The sequence below is a fragment of the Equus quagga genome, chromosome 13 (genome assembly GCF_021613505.1).
Source record: "Equus quagga isolate Etosha38 chromosome 13, UCLA_HA_Equagga_1.0, whole genome shotgun sequence".
In the NCBI taxonomy this organism is placed as follows: Eukaryota; Metazoa; Chordata; class Mammalia; order Perissodactyla; family Equidae; genus Equus; species Equus quagga.
In genome coordinates, this window is record NC_060279.1 from 33,285,857 (window position 1) to 33,304,109 (window position 18,253).

The window sequence follows — 18,253 nt, forward strand, 5'->3', positions numbered from 1 at the left end:
TGAGACTAAATGGTCTGACAGGGAGAAGTCAGACTATAAAACAATATTCCAATGCTAGAGTTAAAGAGAGAAGATCTTTTCACAGGATCTTAATTTACAAGATTAATTATGCAAATATAAAGATACATACACACACACGTGAAAGTAAATGTAAATATTTAATAGTATAATATTATACTTTGAGACTCTATTATGCCTTTGTCTGGCTTCCAGTCTTAAATCTTATAGGTGAAAGTGCCAGTGTTGGGAAAAGCTTGTAGAATGGTGGGGAAGAGAAGACAACTAGCCTGATAAATGAGAAGCAGTAGTACCTCTGCTAATAAAGCTGAGACGTTAGTCAATGGAATGGTCCTTCTAAAGAGAGAAATGGTTACAGGAGCCTGAAGGAACATGTTTGTTTGATGTTCAAACCCTTTGTCTGGAATATCTTTCAGGAATATCCATGGATTCTGAGTGCCTCAGATGATCAGACCATCCGAGTATGGAACTGGCAGTCTAGAACCTGTGTCTGGTAAAGCAGGAGACAAAGGGCTCAAAGAGTCTTCATTCTTTTTAGTTTTTTCATAGTCAGCTTTTCTTCAGAACAATCATCTCTCTTCCCTAATGGGCTATGTGTGCTGATTAACTACTGATTGTATTTGTAAGATGCTTTTACGTACAAAATGATAAATATAAAGGCAATCTCATTAGTAATGTTTAAGCCTGGATTTTCTCATTATTTCTTACCAGGGAAAGGAGATCACTTAGCTAGGCTTTTAGAACAAAACTTTTAGCTAGGTTTCAGTTCTGTTTCCATGAAACCTGAATCAAGGTCTAGACCTCTGTCCTGCTTTGTGTTTGGGTCTAGAGCTTTCCATGAAGATGTAAGGATCATTTATAATGATGCCCTTTAAGAGGAATACCCCACTAAAATCTAATAGATAGTTTCCAGTATGAATTACTAAAATTCCATTTATTTTGGTATTTTAATATCTTTAATCTGAGAGGAGAGTTGTGCAATCTCAGTTCTCCTGAAATTAGTAATATTTAAATACTAAAGCATTAGAAGCAAGAAGAGAGCTCTCGTTAAAACAGCTGAGCTTGTTAGGATAACCTGCCTTTGCCTCCAAAAAAGTATAATTGCATCTGCATCTGTTGAATGTGGAGAATGGTATTTAGCCTGTAGGAGTCTGTTGATTCCTGCCTCTAATTTGGTATTGTCTTTCTTTTCTCTTCTTGCAGTGTATTAACGGGGCACAACCATTATGTAATGTGTGCTCAGTTCCACCCCTCAGAAGACCTGGTTGTATCAGCCAGCCTGGACCAGACTGTGCGCGTTTGGGATATTTCTGGTGAGCTGCCCAAGTTCAGGGGACAACTTAGTCATGTCTGGCGCAAAACTGCAATTGCTTAAAATAGTGAATATAGTTGGCCTAGAACAGGAGAATTTAGACTATTCTGTTCTCATATAATAGGGTTTCTGGGGTATTAAATCTGCTCTGATGGTTTTTCATCTTGGGTTAGTCCCTAAGAAAAGTAATTGCTCTAGAAAATTCATGTAATTTGAAGAAAATTTCACTTTTTAGTTAGATCAGTTTTTAGTTAAAATCTATATACTATTGGGAGTATTTGATTAAGAATCAAGCTTTTCACTAAAATTTGAAAAATCACATCTTTGACAGAAATGAATTTTGAGAATAGATTAGCACAGGGAACAGGACTCTTGGATCCTATGGCCTCATTTAGAAATAGGAAAATCTGTCTATTGTATTTCTTCTAGTGTAAGCAGCATAGAGAGTAGGAGAGGGATTTTTATGTCCAGAATACCTTTTTTTTTGAAAGATTGGCACCTGAGCTAACATCTGTTGCTGGTCTTTTTTTCTTCTTCTTCTCTCCAAAGCTCCCCAGTACATAGTTGTGTATTCTAGCTGTAGGTCCTTCTGGCTGTGCTATGTGGGACACCGCTTCAGCATGGCCTGATGAGCAGTGCCATGTCCACACCCAGGATCCAAACCGGCAAAACCCAGGGCCGCCAAAATGGAGTGCGCAAACTTAGCCACTCGGCCACGAGGCCAGCCGCCAGAATACTTTTTAATGGGCAGACTTCTAGAACCAGAAGTTAAAATAACTTGTAGATTTTGGATAGTTGGGATAATCCCTCCTTTCAGTTTATGTATCTTGATTTTGCAATAAGGATTTAAATCTTTAGTGCTGTATAGAGGAGATGTGAGGAGTTGCTAAGCAGAGAATTTAAATGCAGAGAAAGGACCTATGAGATGTACACGCTGGATAGATGGAAGTGCTTTGTTGAGAGTTGGAATAGGTACATGGAACTTCAAATGCTGTGGTTCTCTGCCCAGTTAAATTTACTTATCACTTGCTGAATTGTCTCTTTCTATTTGTTGTTGCCTTAGAAATTCTTGGAGTTTGGGTTCTCTGAAGGGTCAGCGGCTAGACTACAAAACACTGTTTTCATTCTATAAAAGGAGGGGCCTCTCGTAGGTCCTTGCCTGGTTCTTTGTGGTAATAAGAGTCACCCTTCTGCATTGTATTGCTGAGGCGATAACTTTTCCCAACACCTCTGTGACATGTGGGCTGGGGCAGTATGGTACTTGCTGTACCATTCATGAACAGCAAGTTGAAAATTTGGGATCCTGGGTGCAGCATTTAGAATGTTGTAATAGCGGTTAAGATTCATCTAGCAAGAAACAAGCCAAGGGGAAGATGAGGACAGTTGGAGAGTAGAACCTATAGATTGTGCTGTCTTTGCAGTTTTCGAAAGTTCAGAATTAGGAGGGAACAGTATAAACAAGACTGTATTGGAGATAAGGTTGCTGTACTCTCTTTGCTAGGGCTTTTGCCATTGCAGTTTTTCGTCAGACTGGCTAGGCTTTTTAAGTACACCCAGATGTGACCAGCTGTGCCAGCAGGAGGGGTTAGGCACAGGCTCTGTGAGCCTGTGCCCTGTCCTCACCGTTAGTACCAGGGAGCTTACTATTCACTCTCGCAGTAACCTAACTGTGGCCTTCCTGTTTTTCACTGTGTGCACATTCAAAGCACCCTCTCTGTCTCAGGATATAGGAGCCTGGTGGGGTTGGGTCCCAGCTCATCCTGTTCCAGCTGATCAGGAACAGTTATTTAGAATAGCCTTTCCCAATTGGGGTTCTGTGAGAGAATTAAGGCTACTCAAATACTTTGAGTAAATATTTTCTCAGTTTTTCTAAGCATGGTATACAGGTAATGCCATTCTAGATCACAGAGAAGTTAATTTGTTAACATGCATAAAGTGATGCTTTGGCTATTGGGGCTTAATTCTTTCCTAGAGCACCAGGTTGAGAAGGGCCTTATACTGCTCCAGCCTTAAGAATACTGTTTATGCCACCTGATGCTAGCACCTCGGGTTCCCTGTGGCCTAGCTAAAGCAATTTGGGGCAGTTAGAAGGATGGATTCTCACCGGTGATCATGAGATGTCCAAGGCAAGAAAGCCTTTTCTTCACTTTTATAGAAGGAGAACAGTTTTGCTTCAGAATTAAGGCCCTAAATCAGAAGAGAGGGAGAGAGTGTGACTCCAGTTGGGGTTTATGCTTTTTCTTGAATGTGTAAAGTGCATGGATTACTATATAATAACATTGCAATTGCTATATGTACTATGTGTGATATTGAATGTTTTGTGCTAATTTGCTGTGCTAATGTTAATGCTCTCTTTGACATTTCTAAGTGTTTTTCTTTACTCGACATCTCTCTTGACTTCCAATAACCCCTTAACCAGAGTGGAAGGAGATGCTTTGGTATTTAACCAAGTGGAAGGAGCTTTTGTGTTAGACTTTGCATTCTTTCTTTTTCTAGAAATCAGCATACTCTTTTAAGTTGGGTTATTTTTGCCTGGATTCAAATAAGTCTGAACACAGGAAGAGGAATTAGCTTTCAAGTCTGTTGGGGACCAGAGCTAATATTTCCAAGAGGGAAAAAGTTAGTTCTGAGCCAGACAATGAATATCCTCAAATTTAGAGGACTGATGAAAATTAGAATTTTTCTGAGTGTCTCCCTTTGAAAGGGCACACTCTGAGTTAGGTAAGCAATGAGAAAACAGAGATCTTTGAAGGAAGATCTGTCTTCTTGAAATGTCTCCCATGAGGATTAAGCCCCACAGGGCTTAGTTTAACCTGAATCTTTTGTGTTAGCCTGGCAAAAAATATGTGATTAGAAGGGAATATATTTACAACCTAGATGTAGAAGATAGATTACTTTTTTAGCTTGAGCTTACAAGTGAACTGACGGTTAAATTATTTTAATGTGCTTACACCTTTGCATGTCAAGCTCATGTAATTCAGGCTTAATCTTTGAAATGACTACTAAAAAAGTATTAATTTGCTGCCAAATCCTGTCTTCATCCCTCTTTTTACTACTTCCCCTGGTCCCCATTGGGAAGCGTGTGTCAAACTGGTCCATTCTGAGAGTGTCCTCCTCTCCCTCTGGATTTGAGTAGCTGCTGTAGAAATTTTCCATCTGTCGTTCAGTCCTAGAGAGTGGCTTGTCGAAGGCTCGGATATTTCTTCTCTAAGTATCTTTTCACTGCCTGTCACTATTCATCTGTCTGTTTTTGACCTTCCCCTTTTTCTGGATCATTACAAGCAAGCACAACAAAGGCTTCCATTCTGTCATACAGCTTTCCTTTTAATGTGTTTGTTGAAGCTTATTGGAAGTGAAGTTCCTCTCAGCTGTCTTTGTATCTTTCTTTGAATCTGTTTCATACACCAGACTCATTAGAAAAAGTTGACAGATCCTATTAAACGGACAAGTGAAATAAGTGAAAGGAGGCGTCTCTATGATAATGTATTTATGAAGCCTTGGGAGAGTGTATTTTTTTTTAAAAAAGCATTGGCTTTATTTCTCTCTACCTATTGGCTAAATGCTCATCTTGGACAGGGGACAAGATAATTAAAACTCTTTGTGTCCTTTTAAGCACTTGCTTCTCCGATGCTAATGTTTAGGTGCCACTATAATATAAGAGGGATATTGTAATTTTATAACAATGAAGATAAATAGGATCATTAAATTTAAATTTTTGTCTTTTCCTGCAGATGCTAAAATTTAGGCTTAAAACTACTTAGATTTGGGGCCAGCCCTGTGGCTGAGAGCAGTTAAGTTCGCGTGCTCCGCTTCAGCGGCCCAGGGTTTCGCTGGTTCGGATCGTGGGTGCAGACCTGGCACCGCTCATCAGGCCATGTTGAGGCAGCATCCCACATACCACAACTAGAAGGACCCACAACTAAAAATATACAACTATGTACCAGGGGGCTTTGGGGAGAAAAAGGAAAAATAAAATCTTGAAGCCACTATGTTTAAAAAAAAACAAAAAAACTACTTAGGTTTTATTTTCAATGATAGTTTTTATTTCCCCCCATTATAGATATTTGTGTTTTATTTTACAAGTGCCAGGGGGTTTTGTCTTCCTCTTTTCTCCAAAATACTTCAAAAGATAGGATTTTAGTTCCAATTCTATTTTCTCATCTATGAGCCGGTATAATTATACCTGCTCGCCTGTCTCAAAAGATTATTATCTGTATCAAATTACATAACATGTTAGAGCGCTTTGAAAACCACAAAGTGCTTTTCAATGTAAGACAGTAGTATTGTTATCATAATTTCGGTTCTGGCTATAGCACAAATAATCAGCTTTTAAAGATGTAGTAGAGCCGTAACTGTGGGTCCTATACAAATAAGACTCTTCTTATCGTGGTGTCTTTTTTCCATTGTTTTCCTCCTGGTGAAACTAGCCTCCAGAACTTTTAATCACAAAATACATATATTCAGATCTGTAACTAGCCTTTTAAGCAAGAGCTTAAAAGGACATGACAGTTTAATTTTTTGTCCCCCACCCAAGGGTCGAGTGAAAGATATGAATACATTTTTTGCATAGTTTTTAGTTTTACAGTATCTTCCACCAAATAGCTGTTTTTATATTTAATAGGTCTAGTTTCCTTAACTTCTTTGGAAGTTCCTTATGAGTTGCCTAAAAGCTCCCAGACAGAAACAGTGAACTGTGGCCTCCCCAAATGGCTTTTCTTTTAAAATTTTTTGCGACGGTGGAAGAAAAGTTGCCATAGATTTCATAAAGTTGACAGTGGAAATTGAATGTTTACCATTTGAGGCCACATTTCAAGACTTTGAAGAATGGAAATGGGCATTAGCTCATGTAGACAGCTCTTGAGGTGAGGTTTGCGGAAGAAGTAGTTAGCTGTGTCAGAAGTTTGGATTGTCCTTCTTTAGAAAGAAATCCCAGTAGTGGGTCTGTTAAGTATTAAGGGTGGAGAAGATAGTGAAAGTACTTCAATATTTTGAACATTTTTAGAAAGAAATAGGAGCTCTTGAGTTTCTCTTCTTTTTTCAGTCTCTCTAAATTTCTTTTTCCCTTTTTCTTTAACGTTAGTCTATCATGGTACCTTTTGCTGCTCCTGTTACTGGGCTCTTTTTGGTAACGTTATGTTTGCATCTTTCATCCCACTCCTTACCCGTTCAAAGGTCTAAGGAAAAAAAACTTGTCCCCTGGTGCAGTGGAGTCGGATGTGAGAGGAATAACTGGGGTTGATCTGTTTGGAACTACAGACGCAGTGGTGAAGCATGTTTTGGAGGTATTTATCTCTACAGCCAGTGGCTGGATATGTTGTCTCTCCAGGGGAACTGACACTATGCCATTCATTTATTCATTCCTTCAGCAAAGATTTATGCAGTGCTTATTAGGTGCCAGGCACTGTTTGAGGCACTAGGAAATAGAATAGTGAGTGAGCCAACAGAAAAATGAAGCTTATATGCCCCCTAAGGGAGAGTTATGTTGCCTTGTAAACTCAGTGGGGAGAGAGGGAGAAAGCAGGCATAGACTCCATCACCATCCTAAAGCAGAGCCCATTCTCAAGCCTTTCGCAGTGATATAGGGATGGGATGGTTAATCGGTTATTGAGAACCAACCCCTGTGTAAGTAACTTGCATGTATGGTGGAAAAATAGAAAAGCATAAGGGAAAGAACTAGTTTTTAAGAATATCTAATTTAATCCTCACAGCTGTCCACTCTAGTAGATATTTTAAACCTCATTTTGTAGATGAAAAAACTGAGATTTAGAGAAATTAAGCAATTTACCAAAGTCTACATGTATCTAGTAAATGGAAGAACTAGGCTTTCAACTTGGATCTGTCTGACTGCAAAATCCAGGTACATTTCATTATAGCATGATACCTCTCAAAAATACTGCTAATTTGAAATTGCCTCATCTATGATTCTTTTACAGTACAGAATACAACTATATGAAAAAGGTATAAGGTATTTTAAAATCAGCAGTTTTTAAGATTTTTGGTCTGAGGACCTCTTTATACTCTTAAAACTTATTGAGGACCCCAAAGAGTTTTTGTTTATGTGGGTTATATCTGTCAGTTCTTACCATGTTTGAAATTAAAACTGAGAATTTTTTAAGATATGAAATATGTAAGGACACATTCCATTAGCCATCAAAGCAATGATATCATCACATGTCATGTAGCCTCTGGAAAACTCTACACCCATGAGAGAATAAGAGTGAAAAAGGCAAATAATGTCTTAGTATTATTATGAAAATAGTTTTTGACCTTGCATGTTTCCTAGAAGGATTTTGGGGATCATCCAAGAGTTTCATGACCACGCTTTGAGAATTCCTTCATTAAGTTATAATATTGGTCTTTATTCTTGGGATGTTAATAATTAATTGGGGAAATAAGATACAAGTAGAAAAGTAACAAGACAAGGCAATATATCCCAAATGTAAATGAAGCTGGATTTGGGAGTAGAAAAATTTGGGAATTCCCATGAGAATTTAGGGGTAATACTGGATAAATTGACATGGTAATGCTCATGTTCAAATGTTAGAGCAGCATAGTCCCTTGGGTCTTTTCACGTGAAGAGTAAAAATTAGAGACGTCTTTTATAACCACCAGCATAATCCATTGGTTTGCTTTGAGTAGAGGATATAAAGCCGTTTTAGAAGAACCGCTTTTTTTTTTTTTCCATAGGGTCATGATCGTGGAGTAAACTGGGCTGCCTTCCATCCCACTATGCCCCTTATTGTATCTGGGGCCGATGACCGTCAAGTGAAGATCTGGCGCATGAATGGTGAGTCAACCAGTGACAGTATCACCATATCATGTCTAAAAAATTGACTGCTGGCCAGCAATGTGAAGAAGCCAGGTCTGGACTCAGTGACCCATCTTCCTACCTTTGTTGGTTGTCTTATGCTAATCCTGAGAGCATGAAAATTGCCTCATTCCCTTTTTTCCTGTGATGGCATCCTGATTTTGAACAGTATGAACATAGTTAAGAGTAATAATTCATTCATTCAACAAATATTTATTGAGAACTTACTTTGTATTAACCATTGTCCAAGGCTCTGGAGATACAATAGTGACTAAACCAGATAAAACTTCTGTCCTGTGGACCTTAGGTTTATTCTATATGGCAGCTAGTGACAAATAAAGCAGGATAAGGGATAAAGAGTGGTGGAGAAGAGGTGCTGTAATTGATAGGAGGGTCAGAATGAAAGAACAAAGTAATATGTAAAGATTCAGAGGCTTAAATGAAGAAAATTGCCCAATTAGAAAAAAGTTGCTAACTTAGCATTATGTAATAGTACCTAGCATTTGGTTAGAGTATGTCATAATTCCAAATCCCAAACTTATAGTAGTAGGGGGTTGTGATGACCTAATTCTTTTTTGTCCTTCAGAATCAAAGGCATGGGAGGTTGATACCTGTCGGGGCCATTATAACAATGTGTCTTGTGCTGTCTTCCACCCTCGCCAAGAGTTGATCCTCAGCAATTCTGAGGACAAGAGTATCCGAGTCTGGGATATGTCTAAGCGGTAAGGAAGTTTCAGTGTTGTGTGACCAAACCCAAGGGAAAGCCCCTTTCTCTCTCTTTCTCTCTTTTTAAAACTTAGATTAGAACACTTCTGTTTGTTTCTCATTGTCTTCAGCATGTAGAAAAGACAAATCATATATTATGAAAACTTGAAGGCACCTAGAGATCAGCTAACAATTACAAATTTTCCATCAAATAGAAATCTCCATGTGTATTCTTTTTCTCCTCTAAATGTAAGCATGTTCTTCTGTAGCTAGATAAATAAGAAATATGAAATGAAAGTAGTATAGTAGAAAATTATGATGAATGGGAGGAATTGAAATATCAAAATAATAGAGTCAGGTTGAAGTTTTCTCTTTCTGTTCCCTGGTGTAGAATTTATCATGACTACCTTTTACTTAGGATATACAGTTTACAGTCCTTGATTTAATTTTTTAATCAGCTTACCACACAATACTCTTGTATGTGATGGGCTGAAAATTCCTCAGAAATTAATATTTTTTTGTGTGTGTACCTTTTGCTTTCCTAGGACTGGGGTTCAGACCTTCCGCAGGGACCATGATCGTTTCTGGGTCCTAGCTGCCCACCCCAACCTTAACCTCTTTGCAGCAGGTAAGGGCCATTTCTTCTTTCTTTTTCCTTGTTTTGGTTCGAAGTTTATAAGACTTGAGAGTGATTCTCCATTAACTTTGTCTCCGGTAGATGTATGGTAAGATGACAAGGAGAAATAGAATTCTCAGAGCCAGGTGGTTGAAGCTTTTCTCTCTCTCTCTCTTTTTTTTTTTTTTAAAGATTGGCACCTGAGCTAACAACTGTTGCCAATCTTCTTTTGTTTTTTTCTGGTTTTTTTCCCCCAAATCTCCCCAGTACATAGTTGTATATTTTACTTGAGGGTCCTTCTGGTTGTGGCATGTGGGACACTGCCTCAGCGTGGCCTGACGAGTAGTGCCAATGTCCACGTCCAGGATCTGAACCAGTGAAACCGTGGACTGCTGAAGCAGAGCACGTGAACTTAACCGCTTGGCCATGGGGCCAGCCCCTGCTTTTCTCATTTTATTTCCTCTTACTTTTTTTTCTTTTAAAGATTTTATTTTTCCTTTTTCTCCCCAAAGCCCCCCGGTACATAGTTGTATATTTTTAGTTGTGGGTCCTTCAAGTTGTGGCATGTGGGATGCCACCTCAGCATGGCCTGATGAGCAGTACCATGTGCGTGCCCAGGATTCGAACTGGCGAAACCCTGGGCCACTGAAACAGAGCACGTGAACTTAACCACTCAGCCACGGGCCCTTCCTCTTACCTTCTTGGAGTAGAATTCTTTTAGTGTTTTCTCCACCAAGATCCGTTTAACACTAAAGCCCATTCTCTGATTAGTTCCTAGGAGACATAAGAGGCTAATACTAGACAATTGCAGTTCTCAGACTGAGGAGCTAGAAGCTGAGTTTTATTCTTTCATTTAGCACATACAAACTGAATGTCAGGCCCTAGTCTGGGTGCTGATGTTATAGCAGTGTGTAAAACAGTGTCCCTGACTTTATGGAAGTTCTATTTGTAGTATTTGTATTTACTATAAAACAGTAAATATTTAAAACAATGTATGGTGAGAAGTGCTTTGAAGAAGAGTTAAGCAAAAGTAAGGGAGAAAGAGAGGGATGAGTGTGGGGTCGGCTACTTTGTAGCAAGTGTTTAGGAAAGTGAAGGGGAATGACAAATGCGTTGTCAGTGGGAAGAGCAAATGCAAAGACTGATATGAGAGATGCTTAGCACGTTTGAGGAACGTCAAAGAGGCCAGTAGGAGCATAGTGAGTAAAGAGGCTAAGTAATAGGAGGTAAGAGCAGGCCAAATTCTACATTGCCTTGTAGGCTATGGTTAGAATTTAAGATTTTATTCTGAATGAGTGGAAAGCCATTGGAAGGTGTTGCCTAGGGAAGTGACATGATCTGGTTTATGTGTGGAGAGCAGAGTAGGAGGACAAAGATTGAAGGTTTCTCTAAGAGATGAAAGATGCTAGTAGGGAAAAAAGCCAAACGTTTTTTAAAAATAGAACCAGAGGGGCTGGCCCCGTGGCCGAGTGGTTAAGTTCGTGCACTCTGCTGCAGGTGGCCCAGTGTTTCGTTGGTTCGAATCCTGGGCGCGGACATGGCACTGCTCATCAAGCCACGCTGAGGCAGCGTCCCACATGCCACAACTAGAAGGATCCACAACGAAGAATATACAATTATGTACAGGGGGGCTTTGGGGAGAAAAAGGAAAATAAAATAAAATCTTAACCAAAAAAAAAAAATAGAACCAGAAAGACTTTTTAAACTAGCATCCGTTTGTTCAGCAGCTACTTTTATGTTCTTATAAGCTAAAGATTGTGGAAGGATGGAAATTACTGTAATTTCTGCCTTCTCGGAGCTCTTGGTAGAGTGGAGGTGATAGACCTAAACAATGCAGTGCAAGATGGTAAGTGCTATAACAGAGGTTTGTATAAAGCATTAGCAGAACACAGAGGAGCATGTCTAAATGTGGTAGTGTGACAGAGTATTAGGAAAGGATTCACAGAAATTTATTTGAATAAAGATTCCAAGAATTGTGAGAATTTAAGCAAATAAAGGATGCATTTAGTTGCCTGCTTGGTTTTTGGCATACATATACAATCCTCATCCTTGTGTATGCAGCTTTCTTTCTTGCCTGCAGCTGATTCTTTCTCCTCTTCTCCCTGTGCCCCAGGCCATGATGGTGGCATGATTGTGTTTAAACTGGAACGGGAACGGCCAGCCTATGCTGTTCATGGCAATATGCTGCATTATGTCAAGGACCGATTCTTACGTCAGTTGGATTTCAACAGCTCCAAAGATGTGGCTGTGATGCAGTTGAGGAGGTAAATCAGACTTGTTTCTTCTCTCCAAACCCTCACTTGTCACCATGATACAATACCCACAAACTGGACTCTGTTCTTTTAATGGTATTTTGGATCTCATCTGCCTGTCACAGATGGAATCCCTATTGGCTGAAGCTGCTGAGTTTAATCCTAGGAGTATGGTGAGCAAAGAGGTGGCCGTGAGGAGAATGGGAGTTCCCCTGTTGAGAATGCTAGTGATCCTGTGGAGAGGAAATTATACTGCCACAGTTTACCAGGTCTCTTGCAAACCAGAGAAAGTTTCGTGGTAGAGAGTAGCCAAACATGGTGACAGGCCTTTTTGCCTTTATTCGGTATTTTTGTAGCTCTTCTTTGCTTTCCAGCAAAATGCACACGACTCTAAACCAAAATATATGTCTCTGGAAACTCTTAACTCTGAAGATACCATAACCTCTGGGATGCCTGGCAAAAGGAACTGTCCTCTTGGAAAGCCAGCTGCATCAGCATGCTGAAACATTCATGGTGGCAAACTTTGGCATGAGGGTTTGATAACCACCCTCCAGCATCACTACAATAAAAAGATGGGTTTATGTGAACACTCTAAGGGACAGGAGAAATTAGCCAGAGACAAATCACATCATGTTACTCTGTGGTGTCCACTGCAAATATGTGTAGGAATTTGTACCCAAGAAGAACCAGTTCCATTCGTTACAGTGAATCCTAACCCTACCTACTGTTGAATAATTTGACTTGTACTAGGGTTTGCTTTTTTAAAACTCCTCAAAGCTAGATAGGGAAGTCCCTAAGCATTAAAGGAGAATAGATACAATATTTTTTTTTTTGAGGAAGATTAGGCCTGAGCTAACATCTGTCACCAATCCTCCTCTTTTTGCTGGGGAAGACTGGCCCTGAGCTAACATCCACACCATTCTTCCTCTACTTTATATGTGGGATGCCTGCCACAGCATGGCTTGCCAAGCAGTGCCATGTCCACACCCGGGATCCGAATCAGCCAACCCCGGGCTGCCGAAGCGGAACGTGTGCACTTAACCACTGCACTACTGGGCTGGCCCATACAATATTTTTTTTTTATTCTTGACTATAAAAGTGGTGAGTATATGTGTAAAGACTGGATAAGTAGGAGGTATAGGAGGAATTCCTTTCTTCTAGCCTTACACCTCTTCCCTATTTTCCCTTTTTTCTATGGATATCTCTAGTGGTTCCAAGTTTCCAGTGTTCAATATGTCGTACAATCCAGCAGAAAATGCCGTCCTACTGTGTACGGTAAGTAATCCGTGGAGTCCTCCTAGGATCTCCCTGCTTCCCATAGGTCTCTTTTTCATGCCCTTTGTGAATCTCTGATGGCTTCTTAGAAGCTATTGAGTGGTCGTTTTGAGAGAGCTAACACAGTAATCAGAGGCTGAAACCAGGTGGACTTCAGTTGTCATAACCATGTTAAGGGTTTGTGGACTTACATCTTTCATAAGGCTAACAACTTCTAAACTTAATGAGCATCAAGATGAATGACCCAGATCACTAAAAGTAATTTGAGAGTTTAGGACTATATTCTATGCAAAGGATCCCTTATGTTGATCCCTCCATTTGGGTGAAAACAGTAGAGCTGGTTTTGAGTGTGGTTCCTTTCAGTGGTGTTGCCTTCGGGGTCATAAAGTAGCCCCCCTCATTTCTTGCCATACAATTTGAGGGGAAAGAAAAGAAATGATATTTTAACTTTAGTGCCCTGTTTTCCAAGTTAAAAATAATGAAAACCTGTCTTTCCCCATATGACTTCTAGTGTCTTATCCTGGTCCTTCTTCAGTATCTTAATAGTCTTTCCTCCTGGCAATTTTCTTTAATGTCTTTTCTTTGATGTCTTTTTTTTTCCCCCCTTCAAACAGACTTTTAAGTTGATGAGTATACTCAGGTGGAGCACCAGAATATTAGGGTCATAGTCTGTTAATTTGTGGAACAGAGAGCAATCCTTGCTTTCATTCAAATCATATCTGCATCTTTGGAGGATGAAAAAAATAAAGTGACATGAATGCTGAGTTCTTTAGCCACCAGCCCCACAGTTTTTAGCTGTAGAAATATTCAAATGACCTCCAGGTGAAGGGTGAGAAAAGTATAGTTTCAGATTGTTGTCTGTGCCATGGGACTATTTTCTCTGTCAGAATAAACTGCTGTCTTGGATTTCTCTCACTAACAATTTAATTTGTCCCTTTCCTCTACAGAGAGCCAGCAATTTAGAGAATAGTACCTATGACCTGTACACCATCCCCAAGGATGCTGACTCCCAGAATCCTGATGGTAGGCGTTCTCTTTGTCTACCCGACTCTGCTTCTAGCTCTCCTCACCCACATCATCACTCCTCTTCGAGTTTTTCACATTCCATCCCCAGGCCATAGCCACATCACTCATGTCTCTTGGCAGGTGCTGCTGACAATTGCATCAGAGACGACCATGGTGTGAAATATTCATGTTCCTCCTCCATTTTATTACTCCAGCTAGATATATATATTTTATAATTTGGTTATTAGAAACTCTCCATTTTCTCTTTCAGCACAGCATGTTGTCCTAGTTTATTGTCAGCTGATATGACTTTCACCCTGGTAGTTTCATTTATTTAAAAATGTGGTTCCAATCTTGCACTGTCTCATCCTGGGACTAGGAATTTATGCTCTCCCATCCACATCCAGATTCGATTTGCTTCCTTTTTGCATGTCAAAAAGATGAGGCTGCTAACAGCCCCACACCCTGCCAGGGATCCCAGGATCCAGCTGAGACCCCTGCCTACCTCTTCCATCACCACCATCCCTTCTTGATGTCTTTACTACTAGAATTTGCTGACAGAACATTTTCAGAATAGATTTGAGTCTTGCTTATGCTCCTTCCAGTTCACTTCCTCCAGTTGCTTTATAGGTCAGAAGTTTATTCCTTGGGTCCCCACTCTTATCAGCATTCTTTCATATTTTAGACTCCACTGACAAATTCTGAGAAATATTTTGCTAGCTCTGTCCCTATTGCAGGTATCACTGTGTCGTTATTGCTGCTAATACGATTGACTCTCTTTTAAATGTGATCATGGGAAGAAGAAAGAAAATCTATATGGCTTTGGTATCCATAAATTGAGTTGCCCCTATAAATTAATCAGTTAAGTCATTTCTGAACAAATTTTTTGATTTGTTCCCTCTCTGCCCACCCCCTTGCTTTTTTTCCCCATCTGTTTACAATTAATAGAGTTTAAAATAGCTTAGTTTTGTTTTATTACCACTTTTATTTTCTCTTCTTCATCTTTTAAGGTAGGTAATACTTAGTAAAGGAGTAAAGCTGCAGCCTAGTGATGGGCAGCAGAGAGGAGGAGGAAGAGAAGAGAGCAAGAGGTTGAATAGCATGGCTCCCCAGTCCCTGGAAAATGGGAGTGTTGCTTGTGATAAGAATTAGCTTTCTAAATTGCCTGTCACTCCTAGGTGCCAGAGAAGTACAAAGCAAGGCTGACCAGCACGTTCTGTCCAGTTTTCTGCTGACACTAATAGATAAAAGAGTATTTCAGTACATCCTTCTGTGTATCCCCCTTGAAGTTTCCCAGAGAGTGGAGCCCATTCTGAATTCTTCCCAGCTAGTGAAATGTTTGGGAACTGAGGAACATTTTGTAACTTTCTTCGGGGTAATAAGAATGATTTATTGATATTTACGGAGCAACAGCTTGGTGCTAAATACTGCCCAGTATAGAGCTCGCCTGTCAAAATTTAGTTGGAAGCACTTTGCCCCACCCTGCTCTAAGAGGAGGTCTGCATTTGCATGTTAAAAGCAGCAGAGCAGCTGCGTCCTGGGGAGGGGGCTCTGTCTCCACTCCAGCTTGTTGAGGTAGGAGGTCCAATGACACTGACAGGCTGCTTGCAGTGTGCCACAGCTTGGCCAGTGAGGCCCTGCTCGTTAGCTTGATGGAGTACGCTGTCTCCCATGATGGGCAGTCCTTCTGCCAGTACATGGTGTTGGCTGAAATGCAGCCACTTGGCCTGGAGAACAGAGGCTTGGCAGGGGTGGAAGTTGGGAGTTTGGAGGGGACTGATGGGGAAAAGTCACTAACAATAGCCTCAGGTTATGGCTGAATTAGTTAGGAAGCAGCTGAACTTGCAAAGCCAACATGGAAGCCAGCAAGACTGGCAGCTCCATGGCACCTGGCTTTGTCACCTGCCAGTGGCTCACCACATGCTTCCGCCCTTTGATTTTGTTTTTCTCAGCTCCTGAAGGGAAACGGTCCTCAGGCCTGACAGCCGTTTGGGTTGCTCGAAATCGATTTGCTGTCTTAGATCGGATGCATTCGGTGAGTTAATACTAAAGGGGATGCTAATTTGGGGAATGTGATGGCAGTGGCCTGTGTATTGCAGAATAAAGAACATTTTTATTCCCTATTCTCCCGTGAGCATTAATGATCATGTCTCACTTCTACCTCTATCCGTAGTCACACCTAAGGAAAAAAGGCCTTAAAATTTATTTGATTGGGTCGATGATCACTGTGGATCTGGGCTTAAGAATCAAGCCAAAGTTACTCTTGACAACACAGGAGCCAAAAAAAGCATCAAATTTGAAATAGGTGGGCTGGATGAGTAGATCCTCCTCCTTATCCTACTATCCTCATTTGTGCTTCAAGTGTAATAGGTGCTAAACAAGATAAGCAAAGCTCTCAAAATATTTAACAAGATTTGAGCCCCAGAAAGTGCTGGTCTTTCTCTCTGGTTGATCGAGGAATTCAGACTTTAGTTGGACTTCTCAGGATGTTTCAATTGGAAAAAAAACAAAAAAAGAGCTATCAAGGCCCTTGGAGAGGAGAGGATCTTGGCTGGAAAGGTCTACCGGGAGTGGTGATTGACCCAGACAGGAAAAAAAGATACTTTGTTTATTGAAGCTAAGGAACAATTGCTGAGGAATGTTGTTAGCTGTTGTCATCTTATACACACACTTCTCTTAACCCCACCCTTGATACTCATTTCAGCTTCTGATCAAGAATCTAAAAAATGAGATTACTAAAAAGGTACAGGTGCCCAATTGTGATGAGATCTTTTACGCTGGCACTGGCAACCTCCTGCTTCGAGACGCAGAATCCATCACACTCTTCGATGTACAGCAGAAGCGGTAACGTGTCAGGTGCCCCTAAGCAGATAGGCACGTAGTGGGGGAGAGTGGGTATCTTTACTGGGAACTTTTTTCCCCCAAGTGAGTTTGCCTTGTGACTTGGCCATTTCTTGTGCTGTATAACTCCAAGACTATAGCCACTTTTTTCCCCTCTGTGATCACTCTCCATCCTGTACATATACACTAGCTTTACAACGAGGGGTTTATTTATTACCTGTTTTTAGAGTACTTATCTGAACAAAGAATGCTCTAAGGACTTAGAATGATAGGGATACAGAGATGAATAACACAGTTCCTGTACTTAAAAGAGCTTATAGTTCAATGGCGAAAACAGGCATACACAAATCCCTAATAATACATGGGAATGAGGGGCAGAGAGTTGGAAAGAGAAAGTGTCCAGTGTGAGCCAAAATGTTTAAGTCACTGAACTACAATACAGAGAATGCTTATTTGCTGTTATTTTAAGAAATTGGGGTTTACATTAATTTGGAGATGAAAAGAAAGTAGGTCATAACCTAAGTCCATTCATGTTTACTTTTCTCTCTCTATCCCAGGACTCTGGCATCTGTGAAGATTTCCAAGGTGAAATATGTTATTTGGTCAGCAGACATGTCCCATGTAGCACTACTGGCCAAACATGGTAAGTCTTCATTATATCCACCCTGATTTAGAGACCAGTCCTTCCCTCCCCATCCCTGCCAGTCTACTTCACTCACCCTGTCCAGCAGAGCACTCATGCCCTTTGCCTCTTACAGCCATTGTGATCTGTAACCGCAAACTGGAGGCTCTATGTAACATTCATGAGAACATTCGTGTCAAGAGTGGGGCCTGGGATGAGAGTGGGGTGTTTATCTATACCACAAGCAACCACATCAAATATGCCGTCACCACAGGGTAAGTTAATTATCTGAATACAGAGTGAGAGAAGGTGCCTTCTTGAAATCACTGTCCTGTCTCAAGGGATGTAACTGAAGTCCTAAACTTTGGTCATGGAAAAGCTTTGTCTGGCGTATATGTGCTAGGGGCATCAGAATATTCTTTCTTAACTCTTAAAACTGTAAAATATGACACAAATATAGAAAATTACATAGATTGTATATAGGGAAAATAGCAAGTGGTTATATAGTGAACATCTGTATGACTGCCACCCAAGTCAAGAAATAGAACAGTTTTGACACTCCAGAAGCCCTTTGCCACATGGTCCGTATTGATCACAACTCCCTCTATTCCCCACCCTAAGATAACATTATTCTGACTTGTATGGTAATTTCTTCCTTGCTTTTCTTTGCAATTTTACCAACTAGTGTGTGTCATAAAATATTTAATTTTGCCTGGTTTTAAACTTCATATAAATGAAATCATACTGAATGTATTATTTCATATTTTGCTTCTTGTGCTCAATGTTTTGTTTAAGATTC

The 18,253-nt window shown here is 40.3% G+C and overlaps 1 protein-coding gene across 2 annotated transcripts in view; it reads left to right on the plus strand.

Annotated features, from left to right (window-relative positions):
- Positions 1-18,253, plus strand: part of COPA (COPI coat complex subunit alpha) — a 39,432-nt gene that overhangs the window by 9,227 nt on the left and 11,952 nt on the right. Inside the window, exons 5-17 of one of the 2 annotated variants that reach the window (XM_046683352.1) lie at positions 435-511; positions 1,222-1,331; positions 6,503-6,612; positions 8,018-8,117; positions 8,725-8,860; positions 9,389-9,471; positions 11,573-11,723; positions 12,920-12,986; positions 13,934-14,009; positions 15,944-16,026; positions 16,696-16,835; positions 17,390-17,475; positions 17,564-17,729. In XM_046683352.1, the coding sequence (XP_046539308.1) occupies positions 435-511; positions 1,222-1,331; positions 6,503-6,612; positions 8,018-8,117; positions 8,725-8,860; positions 9,389-9,471; positions 11,573-11,723; positions 12,920-12,986; positions 13,934-14,009; positions 15,944-16,026; positions 16,696-16,835; positions 17,390-17,475; positions 17,564-17,729 (1,385 nt within the window). The remainder of the gene's footprint in view (positions 1-434; positions 512-1,221; positions 1,332-6,502; positions 6,613-8,017; positions 8,118-8,724; positions 8,861-9,388; positions 9,472-11,572; positions 11,724-12,919; positions 12,987-13,933; positions 14,010-15,943; positions 16,027-16,695; positions 16,836-17,389; positions 17,476-17,563; positions 17,730-18,253) is intronic. The other variant, XM_046683353.1, reaches the window with a different exon arrangement.